The sequence below is a fragment of the Salvelinus alpinus genome, chromosome 3, assembly GCF_045679555.1.
Source record: "Salvelinus alpinus chromosome 3, SLU_Salpinus.1, whole genome shotgun sequence".
Lineage (NCBI taxonomy): Eukaryota > Metazoa > Chordata > Actinopteri > Salmoniformes > Salmonidae > Salvelinus > Salvelinus alpinus.
In genome coordinates this window covers 29,470,491-29,483,467 of record NC_092088.1, presented here as the reverse complement: position 1 = coordinate 29,483,467, position 12,977 = coordinate 29,470,491, and the positions used below count along the sequence as shown (strand labels likewise).

The following is a 12,977-nucleotide window of genomic DNA, read 5'->3' as shown; positions in this document are numbered from 1 at the left end:
GGCCTCGTACTCAATTCTTGCTCGTACAATATGCATATTATTATTACTATTGGATAGAAAACACTCTCTAGTTTCTAAAACCGTTTGAATTATTTCTCTAAGTGAACCAGAACTCTTTCTGCAGCCCATTTCCTATCCGGAAGTGAGATTTCCAAAAGCGAGGTCTTTTTTCAAGAGCTTGTCTATAAAAGGGCATGTCACTTGGGACTATAGAAACACGTCATACACCTTCCCCTGGGTGTCAAGCGGAAGTGAGAGCAGAAATGACTTGATTATCTTGTTCTGGGATTGAATACATCCTCTTGGAATGAGAGGTCCGCCATTATTTTTTTTTCGAAGGCGCGAAGTTGGACCTGGAATCGCCTCCTGGAAAACCGTCGTTATAGGTGAATATGATCTCCGGCTTAGATTTTATTTGATACATGTCACAATATCATCCTAAAGTATGTTTTTTCAATATAGTTTAATTATATTATTGAAATTTATTCGGGACTTTAGACGTGATGCGTTGGAAGAATTTGTTCAAGAAGGAGAGGTTAGCGCCGCACGGCCAGTGTGCTTGCTAATTCAAGAGGGAAATAGTTCGTTCTGGATCCAAACAAAGACGGTTCTGGACAAAGGACCCCTTGTACAACATTCTGATGGAAGATCAACAAAGATAAGGACCCAATTTGGGATGCTATTTCATATATCTGTCGAACTGTGCTATCGCTACCGATTACTTGGAATCAATGCTGTTGTGTGTTAGCTATTGCAGTAAGCTAATATAACGATATATTGTGTTTTCGCTGTAAAACACTTAAAAAAATCGGAAATATTGGCTGTATTCACAAGATCTTTGTCTTTCATTTGCTATACACCATATATTTTTCTGAAATGTTTTATGATGAGTAATTAGGTAGTTGACGTTGGTGTCTGTATTTACTCTGGCTACTCCCGTGCTATTTCTGACTGTAGCTATGATGGTAGCATCAATGTAAAACTGATTTATAGCTCAAATATGCACATTTTTCGAACAAAACATAGATTTATTGTGTAACATGTTATAGGACTGTCATCTGATGAAGTTGTTTCTAGGTTTGTTTGGTTGGATCTTGGTTAGTTAGGTTGGCTTTGTGCATGCTACCTGTGCTGTGAAAAATGTCTGTCCTCTTTTGTATTTGGTGGTGAACTAACATAAATATACGTGGTGTTTTCGCTGTAAAACATTTTAAAAATCGGACACGTTGGCTGGATTCACAAGATGTTTATCTTTCAAATGCTGTATTGGACTTGTTAATGTGTGAAAGTTAAATATTTAAAAAAAAAATAGATTTTGAATTTCGCGCCCTGCAATTGAGCTGGATGTTGTCATAAGTGTACCGACCTCGGGCTTGCAGCCCTAACAGGTTTAAGAACGTGAAGCGAGGCGACCATCTCTGAAATCAGGAGAGGTCGTTTCACTGAGCAGCCATTACAAACACAGTCTGTAAAACAGTGATCACTAAGGTCGTTACAGAAAACACCAGATTGATACTTCTCAGGAGAGTAGCCTTTTCTGGGTGTTTGGAGTCATACGATGTGGGATTGGTAATAATCTGAGAAAGATTTAGGGAGTCCCATTGCTTTAGGACTTGGTCAGGTGGTTTAAGCATGTCCCAGTTTAAGTCAACTAGCAGGACAAATTCAGACTTAAGGTAAGGGGCCAGGAGAGAGCTCAGGGCAGGTAGGGTACAGGCCGGTGCTGATGAAGGACGATAACACCCGGCAACAGTCAAAGAGTTATTTGGAAGTTTAATGCTTAAAACCACAGACTTGGTGGAGCCAACCGAGCCAACCGAGCACTGAAGGTGTTCCTTGGTAAAGATTGCCACTCCACCACCTTTGGAAGATCTGTCTTGCCAAAAAAGATTATAACCAGAAAGGTTAACATCAGTGTTCAAAACACTCTTCCTTAACCACATCTCAATAATGACCAACACATCTGGATTGGAGCTGTGAACCCACACTTTCAATTGATCCATTTTAGGTAATTAGCTTCTAGTGTTAACATGCAGAAAACACAGGCTTTTACGAGAGCAGAAATCGGTGAAGCAGATATCAGAGCAGAAGTCAGAATTGGGGCTAGCAACAGTAGATGGGCCAGGGTGTACATGCATATTTCCAGATATCATCAGCAGTAATCAAAATAATTGATATTAGTGTTCCAAGACAATTGTTCCTATCTTGCTCGAAGGACCAATTTGTGGAAAACCTGGATGGGATTTGTAAAATGAGCGATCAATGTATGCAAACATCTCAGTTGGTTTTACCCATAGCAGGGATCCACAATGATGCCAAGAGGGCGGTTGGCATGGGCTATCAAGGAACGGTTCTGCCCGTCCACCCCCATGGCCTGGACACTTCTGTTGTAGTAGTCGGTGAAGTAAAGGCGCTTGTGAACCCAGTCATAGGCCAGCCCCTGTGGATAATTTAAATCTGAGAGAGAGAGAGAGAGAGAGAGAGAGAGAGAGAGAGAGAGAGAGAGAAAAGATTTAAAAGAAAGAGGGGAGAGAAAGAGAGAGAGAGAGAGAGAAAAGAGTCAGAGTGGGAAAAGATAAAGGTGAGGATGGAGACAACCTAAGTCACCAAGGTAACAAATACTGCAACTTATAGATGTTAACAGCTACACTCAATACTGCAACAAGACATTAAAGGCCCAATGCAGCCATTTTTGTATCAACATCAAATCATTTCTGGGTAGCAATTAAGTACCTTACTGTAATAGTTTTCCATGGTCAAAATAGATTTTTTGCAAAAAACAATTTCTCAAGCCAGAATTTTGCAAAGACTGTCTGGAAGTAGGAAAGGGGAAACTGAATAGTATCTGTTATTGGCAGAGAGCTTTGGAACTCTTTATTATTGGTCTATTAAAGGAAAACAAAAACAGATTTAGGCATTTCTTTCATTATGCAAAATGCATCATACTGGCTGTATTTCTGTATTTTGAAAGTTATATATCTTGAAAACTTGATTGCTGACATGCATAATTTTTTTTAGACTATATCAACAATGGACTAATGAAACAAATACCAAAATATAGTTTTTAATTAATTTACCATCTGGTGATGTCACCAGGCAAGCCAAAACTCCACCCATGCAAAACTTGCTAGTTAGAAGGTCCTATGTACACTGAACAAAAATATAAACAAAACATGTAGTGTTGGTCCCATGTTCATGAGCTGAAATAAAATATCCCCAAAATGTTCCATAAGCACAAAAATCTTATTTCAAAAACAAACAAAAAAATACACAGCTGTACCTTGTTCTGGGGACACTAAAAGACCACTCTAAAATGTGTCACACAACACAATGCCACAGATGTCTCAAGTTTTGAGTGAGCGTGCAATTGGCATGCTGACTGCAGGAATGTACTGTTGCCAGAGAATTTAGTGTTCATTTCTCTCCGTCTCCATCGTTGTTTTAGAGAATTTGGCAGTACGTCTAACCGGCCTCACAACCACAAGCCACATGTAACCACGTGTATGGCGTCGTGTGGGTGAGCAGTTTGCTAATGTCAACGTTGTGAACAGTGTGCCCCATGGTGGCAGTGGGGTTAATGTATGGGCAGGCATAAGCTACGGACAATGAACACAATTGCATTTTATCGATGGAAATTTTAATGCAGAGATACAGTGACGAGATCCTGAGGCCAAATGTCGTGCCATTCATCCGCCACCATCACCTCATGTTTCAGCATGATAATGCATGGCCCCATGTCGCAAGGATCTGTACACAATTCCTGATAGCTGAAAATGGCCCAATTCTTCCACGGCCTGCATACTTACCAGACATGTCACCCATTGAGCAGTTTGGGATGCTCTGGATCCCACCAGATACTGACTGGTTTTCTGATCCACACCCCTATCTGATCCACGCCCCTACCTGATCCACGCCCCCTGATCCAGACCCTTATCCACTCCCCTACCAGGTATCTTTGACCAACACATGCATACCTGTATTCCCAGTCATATGAAATGCATAGATTAAGGCCTAATTTATTTGCATGTCATATATTTTTTTTTTGTTCAGTGTAGATTGTACTTCCAACCAGCAAATATCAGGAAATAACAATGATAAAATTATTTCACACTTTTACAGTGTTAATTTCATCAAAATTAGGAAAAACTTAATTTTGATTGTACTGGGTCTTAAAGGCCCCCTTTTTAAAATTATTTTATGTTCAAATCACAGTATATCTAATAAATCACTGTGTGTGTTTATTTCATAAAAATAATTCCAAATATATTTGTTATCATTTATTTCCCTGAGCCTCCTTTTGCCAGTCTAATCGCATGGGCGTGTCGATACACATTTCAATATATTTACATACACAGCCCTGATTCTCGGATAGGAGCGTCTAGACCAGTGGTCACCGGTCACCGGTCACCAACCTTTTCTGAGTCAAGATCACTTTCTGAGTCAAAACTGAAGCTGAGATCATGACTTAAAAAACGTATTAAGCCTATGCTACATTCACCAATTAAAAACAGTTATGTATCAATGAGGTTTGTGCAGTAGGAAATAGGCCAAATATATTATCACTGCATATTGCTATGCTTGAATTGCCCTGCCAATGTTGTTCTTCTCAGACAATTTTGAAATTATATATTTTTTAAATGGTATATGATCACACTGGTAATAGACAATTTGTAGTATTACTTGTGAGGCACACCTGAGGGGGCATAATAATTCACTTTTTTTTAATAGACCGATGGCCTGGATAGATAGTCTGAGGGGAGGGAGCAATGGTGAGGCTGCCTCTCACCTGACTCACCGTCCCTTTGCTCTCCCTCCCTCCACAGAGAAAAGGGGACAGTCTTCCAGCTGATGGCGAAAGTCAAGTCACACTGCATTATTTCTGCCTAATGCACCAATTCATGTTGTCACTTCTATGACCAGAGAAAGTGAAATATTCCTCGATATTAAAAAAGACAGACACTAATAATAACAATGCAAGCTTATCGAAACACTTCGAAATACTCATTCATTGCAGCTGCAGTGCTGGTTGTAGCGTAAATGGAAGTAGGGAGAACGCACATTTTATGGCTTATACAATATTGAGCAAAGTGTTGACAGTGCTGAATAACAACATAAACATGAAGTTACTCATAAAAACAGCAGCTCTTTGCTGTATTCCTTGTCTCTCTCTAGTCATGGTTTTAAATGTTCCGAAATCTCACAGTATCAACTTTGCTGTGCGTTCAAGGTTTCTTTTTACAGTCTATGGCTCGAGGAAACTGTGCAGACACGGTGATCTGAGCTTTCTGATTGGCCAGCAGTAAACCTATAGGCGCACTTGATTTGTTCTCTTGGCCTGCCGGGTAGGCGGAGTTCTACCTTCAGACACATGAAATGGTTCAAAGTGGGAATACTTTGCCTTCCCGGTGCGATAGTTGCTGAATCAAGTGCATCTATCGGCAAGTGCGTGAAAAAATAAAAATAAAATAGGAACGCAAATAGGAAGACAAGGCTTTATCGTTTGGTTTTAACATAAATGTTTGGTGATTGACTAGGAATGCCTTGGAGATCGACCACTGGTCTAGACTCTACAGCCTAGCTTTTACCCTTAAAAGTAGGAGGATACATATGTAAATAAAGGATGACTGGTCATTGATCAGAATAATCAGATCCGGTTGTGATGTCACAATCTGAGCAGGCTGAAATTCCAGGCATTTTTTTCAAACTCTTCCACAAAAAGGGCATTATCATAATTTTCATAATTTTCACAATCATTACAAAAACTGGAAAACCACACTATACATTGTCTTCCCCAACCCTCGGATTCACAACACTTACTGTCGGCTATGATGACAGGTGCACCGGTAACCGTGGTGATGACATAGCCTATCCTGCTTCGGCCTATCCCCATGTACTGAGTAAAAAATATCCTCTTGTCTGCAAAGTCGAAATCCAGCGCCACCACATTATAGCCCAGGTTGATAGTAGGGTAGGGGCTAGTGTGATCGGAGGGGTCTAAACGTAAACTATTCATGGTGTAGTCCGTGGTGAATACCAGGAACTCGTCCAGACCGTAGCCGCACGACACTCCATTGTTGAGGAGCGAACCGTGGGCGCAGGCGCAAGTGGGTTTCTCCTGCTCGGGCAGGGCGAAGCAGAGCTGCTGGCAGCGCCCATTGTCCTCCTGGCACGGGTTGAAGCCCACCAGGTTGGCAGCGGTGGGCTGCACGTGGGAGTTGAAGACCACCACGTCCGTGAGCCCGTCAATGCCGTCGCGGATCACCTGGTGATGACAGTGACGTTGTTTTTTCAGTCTTTGAATGTGAAAGACACTATTTTGTGCAGCTTGTTGTATCAATATCTAGGAGTTGTATGTTGTGGGTTTACCCGTTGCATACATTGTTGCGTACATTAATTAGAATTATTTTGTTATGTTACTTTGATAAGAAGTTTTTCAAAAAAGTGAAAGAGACACTAGGCAAACTAAAGCTACTTCATAATCACCTCTGGCTGGGTCGTATTCGCTGGATCCTTGCTGGCCTGGAAAAGCTTCCCGAGCTTTCTATCCACCCACAACATAGAATTCCCAAATATCGACAATCCGTACGGAGCCGGGTATCGACTCCCATAACGGACAATCTCCCTCTGTGTCCCATCGGGCGCCATGCGCGAAATCATATCCAGCACATCGTCTGTCCAGTACAGGAAATCGTTGGTGTAGTCGACAGTGAGGCCGCGTGGCGATGCCAGGCTCTCGGAGGCTAACACGGTACGGTTGGCACCATCTAGCTGGGCACGTTCTAGAATAGAAAATAATACATTTGTTACACACACATTGAAAGGCACAGGGTTTAGGCACAGGTTTAGGATGCAGCACCACTGGATGGAAAGCTATTTTGGGGGTTAAGGGCCTTGCTCAAGGGCACAACGGTAGTGGTAGTAATGACACAAGCAACCCTCCAGTAGCCAGTTCAATTCCCACTTTTCCTTTCATTTTGTATATTGTAAGGTGTTTTCTGACTTTATTGAACAGATAGAGAGAGAGGGTGAGTGGGGAAAGATAGAGGTTGTTTCAGAGGGCAATAGGTCGGATTCAAACCTATGCCGACCCTTTAGACGTGTGCCGGAGACAGCCGCTTAGACCGCTAGACCACCCTAGGTCACTGTTGTCCTCGGCCAGCCCGGGACTTAAAACGGCAACCTTTCGGTTACTGGTCAACCTCTATAACCTCTGGACTACCTACCAATTTTGGGGTTCTGGCCTCCGTCGGCCCAGAAGAGAAAACGGAGCTTGGGGCTGACGGCAAGGTCACTGGGCCGGTCCTCAGTGGACTTGAGGAGGACCGTGCGGTAGGGGGTTTCGAGGCGGGTCACCTCCAAGTAGGTCTGGGCCTCAATAGCGTTGGTGAAGTAGAGGTTGCCTAAGGGGGAGGGGATGGGAGAAAGAACATTTAGGGAGTGAACAACATTTATGTTGAGGGATACCTGGAACTCTTTGAAATGAAAATGGATGGCCCTTCCCCTGAGGACAAATATTTTTACCTGACCCTCCCCGAGCATAAAAAAACTAAACATGTAACCCCCCTCCAAAAAGTATTATTAAAACAAAATATCAGGGAATATTAAATCCCTTTTTAGTAGGCTATCAATGTTGCAGGCGTGCTTTCTATCAAATCAACCCGTGGTTGAGAACCACTGGTGTATTCATACCATATTCATGTTATCCGCTAGAAGGGGGCATTTACCAATTTAAGCGTTAAGGGTTAAGGGCCGTCCACACCAAGGACGATAAATCTAACGACATATTATACATAACTATAAAACGTTGGCAAGCATCCACACTAGAAGAAAGTTTACATTCTACAGTAGCCTACACCTGTCAATCAACTATCAACGCATCCTACTGCACGCTGTAGGCCTATTAATAAGGTGATAACACAGACCATTCAGTGCTTCAAAGTGTGTTCATTGTTATAATGACAACTGCAAATAATACTTCAATGTAGGCTACATGTAGCCTAATGAAAATGTTAATCAAATGTTGAAATTCAACAACAAACGCGGTTTAGCCTGCACATCTTTTGCATCGTGTCATTGATTGCCTCGTTGCTCATGTGGTTTGAAAGTGATTTCCATTTTTCGAATGGATGTAAATTCATTTGGATCTTCTTTCTCGCCGTCTATCTGTCCTGTGCAACCATTTAAGTAGCAATAAAGCCTTCTTCTCTCCACAAAAAGCCTATTGTGCCTAATATAAAAAATGCAACAGCAAAAAAAGCTCCTATAGTTTTTGTAGCCTATAGCTTTTTGTGAGATTTCATGAGAAGAGGAATAGCAGAGGCTTGCGTCCGTAGCCTATAGCCTATTGCGCACGGGAATAGCTGGAAGAGAGAGGCTAGAATTCTAAAAACAAAAAGTGATTCAATCAGTCTCTCCTTTACTTTTAGCCAAGAGAGACTGGCATGCATAGTATTGATATTAGCCCTCTGATTAGAGTGAACCAAATAACATTTTTGTCACATCGAATACAACTGGTGTAGACTTTAGCGTGAAATTCTTGCTTGCGAACCCTTCCCGAACGATGCAGAGTAAAATAGTAACACGAGGAATAAAATAAAATTCACAAGAATGGAGGTATATACAGGGAGTGCCATACAGCCTAGGCCTGATTATGCAATCATTTGGATCAGTTATGGGTCTATTCTCGACAGTTTACAAGGTCCTGAAAGGTATATTAGCAGGCTACTCATGTGGTGTATTTTGATCACACCACTGCGCAGTCTCTCAATTCAATTCAATTCAAGGGGCTTTATTGGCATGGGAAACATGTGTTAACATTGCCAAAGCAAGTGAGGTAGATAATATACAAAAGTGAAATAAACAATAAAAATTAACAGTAAAGTGCTGTTTCAAATTCCCAGCCAGGGGTGTATTCATTTCGGAAACCGTTTAATGTTGATAACCAAACGAAAACAAAAAGTTTCTATTTGTAGGTCGCTACCCGTTTCGTTCGCTTCCGTTTAAGAAAGGTTTTGCAACAGAACCATCGTAATGAATACGCCCCAGTTCTTTTGGGTTGTACGTCAAAGTTACAGAGTCGAATTCAATACGTAAATTCCAAAATCCTGACAAATACTAACATTCAATCGATTCGAAATTACTTGACCCTCCCCTGGACTAAATAAAAAAAATACTAAACCAACCCCCATTTTCCTCCAGGTAACAATTGCATAAAGTCATTTCAACCAGTTTTGCCTGCTGGATGTGGTTTATAGATGAGGATCTGTACCAGAACTATTTACAACTTGGAGTATGTCTCTCCACTCTTTACATCATGGATCCTAACCTGAGATCCAGTCCACAGCCATCCCTTGTATGCCTCCTCGGCCGATGCCTTGGTTGACGACGGGAGTGAAGCTTCCACCGTCTGTCTGGGCCCTGAAGATCCCTCTGTAAGAGCTGGAAGTGCTGTTGTCGATCCAGTAGATGTACCTAGAGGCGACGTGGAGATCCAGCTTGTCCATCACAGAGTAAGAGTCTGCAGTGGGTAAAGACATGTTAGCTTATCGAGATACTCAGTTACAGTATAAGTTAGTAACAACGTTGGGTATAGATTTGTGAAAGAGGATTCATGACAAGATCTGTTTCAGACATAGACTTAGGGTATATTTAGGTCTGGTTACTTTAGAGTTAGAGTTAGGGTTACGTACATCCAGCAACAGGCACCATGGCCTCCGAGTGGTCGGAGCTGTTGATGTGGAAGCCTCGGATAAGTCTGGGGGTGGAGACCACTGCGTAGGAGTCGTACTGCACGCAGGTGGTGCCATCCTGGGAAGGCACTAAGCCCGTGGTGCAGACACATGTCTTCTGGCCCCCAGGCTTGGGCAAACACAGGTGGGGACAGGCCCCATTGTTGGTGCTGCAGGCGTTGGTTGTGCCGGCCGAGTCTGGGGAAGAAGATAAAGGGTGAGAAATTAACTTGAGATATAATGCCTGTGTGGAACACATTATGTTCACAAAAATCTCCCACTGACACCAACTTGCATGATTACATGAAAATTCAAGGACCTTTAAATCTGCTGACAATCTACTTGGTGGCAAATGTACCAAATATCAGATCAGTAAAACGTTCAGTATCATACTCTACATACTGTCGCTCTCTGTTGAAAAAAGACTAGCGGATGAAGACTAGAAGGTTAGCTGTAGGTAGCCACACTCACTGTCTCGGGCGTGGACTTTGAGGGCTCGGACTCCTGTCATCCCACTCCTCAGCACCACCATGTTGGCCCCGGTGTCCTTGTCCACCCTCTCGATGACCTCGTAGTCCAGGTCGGTGTAGTAGAGGTAATTCTGGTGCACTGTGAGGCCCCAGGGGTGGGACAGCTGGCTCACTATGGTCACCCTGCTGACCCCGTCCATCGTACCACACTCAATCTGTTCACAGGGAAAGGGAGAGTAACGGGAGTCAGGGACATTTAGAGTTACTGTATGTTTCAGTTGCAGCACTATTCAATACAATTCAGTACAACCTTATTTGTGCCCTTAGGGTAATTATTACTAGGGCTAGTGGTGTTTCAGACACATACAACAACACATCAGTATATGATATGCAATAAAGTTGTGTGCACTAAATGAGAAATTAATACGACAGTGGTTGTGCGCGTTCGCCCATGTATGTATGTCCGTCCGTCCGTGTGGTCCTTTGTAGCTCAGTTGGTAGAACATGGCGTTTGTAACGACAGGGTAGTGGGTTCGATTCCCAGGACCACCAATACATAACATGTATGCACACATAAGTCGCTTTAGCGTTTCCTAAATGGCATATATTCTCCTCAAGTTTGCAGACGACACAACAGTAGTAGGCCTGATTACCAACAATGACGAGACAGCCTACAGGAAGGATGTGAGGGGAGTGGTGCCAGGAAAATAACCTCCCCCTCAAAGTCATCAAAACGAAGGAGCTGATCGTGGACTTCAGGAAACAGCAGAGGGAGCACGCCCCTATCCACATCGACGGAACCACAGTGGAGAAGGTGGAAAGATTCAAGTTCCACAGCGTATACATCACTGGCAATCTGAAATGGTCCACCCACACAGACAGTGTGGTGAAGAAGGCGCAGCAGTGCCTCTTCAACCTCAGGAGGCTGTAGAAATTCGGCTTGGCCCCTAAGACCCTAACAAACTTTCATAGATGCCCAATTGAGCGCATCCTGTCGGGCTGTATCACCGCCTGTTAAGGTAACTGCACCGCCCGCAACCGCAGGGCTCTCAAGAGGGTGGTGCTGTAACGGCTGTCTAATCCCTCCTCCTCGGATGAGGAGAAGGAGTAAGGGTCGGACCAAAACGCAGCGTTGAATGAAGACATAATGAATATTGAATATATAATGAACGACAAGACGAACACGAAAAAACACTTGGAAAATACAAAACAACAAAACGACTAGACTAGACCTAAACTTGAGAACTTACATATACACGAAGAACGCACGAACAGGTACAGACTACACAAACGAACGAAAACACGAAACAGTCCCGTGTGGAGCATACAGACACAGACACAGGAACAATCACCCACAAACAAACAGTGAGAACAGCCTACCTTAATATGGTTCTCAATCAGAGGAAACGTCAAACACCTGCCTCTAATTGAGAACCATATCAGGCAACACATTTAACCCAACATAGAAACACATAACATAGAATGCCCACCCCAACTCACGCCCTGACCAACTAAACACATACAAAAACAAGGAAAACAGGTCAGGAACGTGACAGAACCCCCCCCCTCAAGGTGCGAACTCCGGGCGCACCACCTAAAGTCTAGGGGAGGGTCTGGGTGGGCATCTGTCCACGGTGGCGGCTCCGGCTCCGGACGTGGTCCCCACCCCACCATAGTCAAACCCCGCTTCCGTAGCCTCCTCCAAATGGCCACCCTCCAAATTAACCCCACTGGATTAAGGGGCAGCTCCCGGACTAAGGGGCAACACCGGACTGAGGGGCAGCTCCGGACTGAGGGGCAGCTCCGGACTGAGGGGCAGCTCCGGACTGAGGGTCAGCTCCGGACTGAGGGGCAGCTCCGGACTGAGGGGCAGTTCCGGACTGAGGGGCAGCTCCGGACTGAGGGACAGCTCCGGACTGAGGGGCTGCTCCGGACTGAGGGGCTGCTCATGGCTGGCTGGCGGCTCTGGCTGCTCATGGCTGGCTGGCGGCTCTGGCTGCTCATGGCTGGCTGGCTGCTCTGGCTGCTCATGGCTGGCTGGCGGCTCTGGCTGCTCATGGCTGGCTGGTGGCTCTGGCTGCTCATGGCTGGCTGGCGGCTCTGGCTGCTCATGGCTGGCTGGCGGCTCTGGCTGCTCATGGCTGGCTGGCGGCTCTGGCTGCTCATGGCTGGCTGGCGGCTCTGGCTGCTCATGGCTGGCTGGCGGCTCTGGCTGCTCATGGCTGGCTGGCGGCTCTGGCTGCTCATGGCTGGCTGGCGGCTCTGGCTGCTCATGGCTGGCTGGCGGCTCTGGCTGCTCCTGTCTGGCTGGCGGCTCTGGCTGCTCCTGTCTGGCGGAAGGCTCTGGCTGCTCCTGTCTGGCGGAAGGCTCTGGCTGCTCCTGTCTGGCGGAAGGCTCTGGCTGCTCCTGTCTGGCGGAAGGCTCTGGCTGCTCCTGTCTGGCGGAAGGCTCTGGCTGCTCCTGTCTGGCGGAAGGCTCTGGCTGCTCCTGTCTGGCGGAAGGCTCTGGCTGCTCCTGTCTGGCGGAATGCTCTAGCGGCTCCTGTCTGGCGGAAGGTTCTAGCGGCTCCTGTCTGGCGGAAGGTTCTAGCGGCTCCTGTCTGGCGGAAGGCTCTAGCGGCTCCTGTCTGGCGGACGGCTCTAGCGGCTCCTGTCTGGCGGACGGCTCTGAAGGCTCAGGACAGACGGGCGGCTTTGAAGGCTCAGTACAGACGGGCGTTTTTGAAGGCTCAGTACAGACGGGCGGCTTTGAAGGCTCAGTACAGACGGGCGGCTTTGA

General features: G+C 45.2%; 1 protein-coding gene across 1 annotated transcript in view; it reads right to left on the bottom strand.

The window, feature by feature from the left end:
- lrp2b (low density lipoprotein receptor-related protein 2b) overlaps positions 1–12,977 on the bottom strand; it is a 127,644-nt gene that overhangs the window by 74,131 nt on the left and 40,536 nt on the right. Inside the window, exons 37-43 of the mRNA XM_071391154.1 lie at positions 10,200–10,413; positions 9,690–9,926; positions 9,326–9,517; positions 7,224–7,400; positions 6,484–6,779; positions 5,818–6,262; positions 2,292–2,457 (exon numbers count right to left, since the gene is read on the bottom strand). Coding sequence (XP_071247255.1) covers positions 2,292–2,457; positions 5,818–6,262; positions 6,484–6,779; positions 7,224–7,400; positions 9,326–9,517; positions 9,690–9,926; positions 10,200–10,413 — 1,727 coding nt within the window. The remainder of the gene's footprint in view (positions 1–2,291; positions 2,458–5,817; positions 6,263–6,483; positions 6,780–7,223; positions 7,401–9,325; positions 9,518–9,689; positions 9,927–10,199; positions 10,414–12,977) is intronic.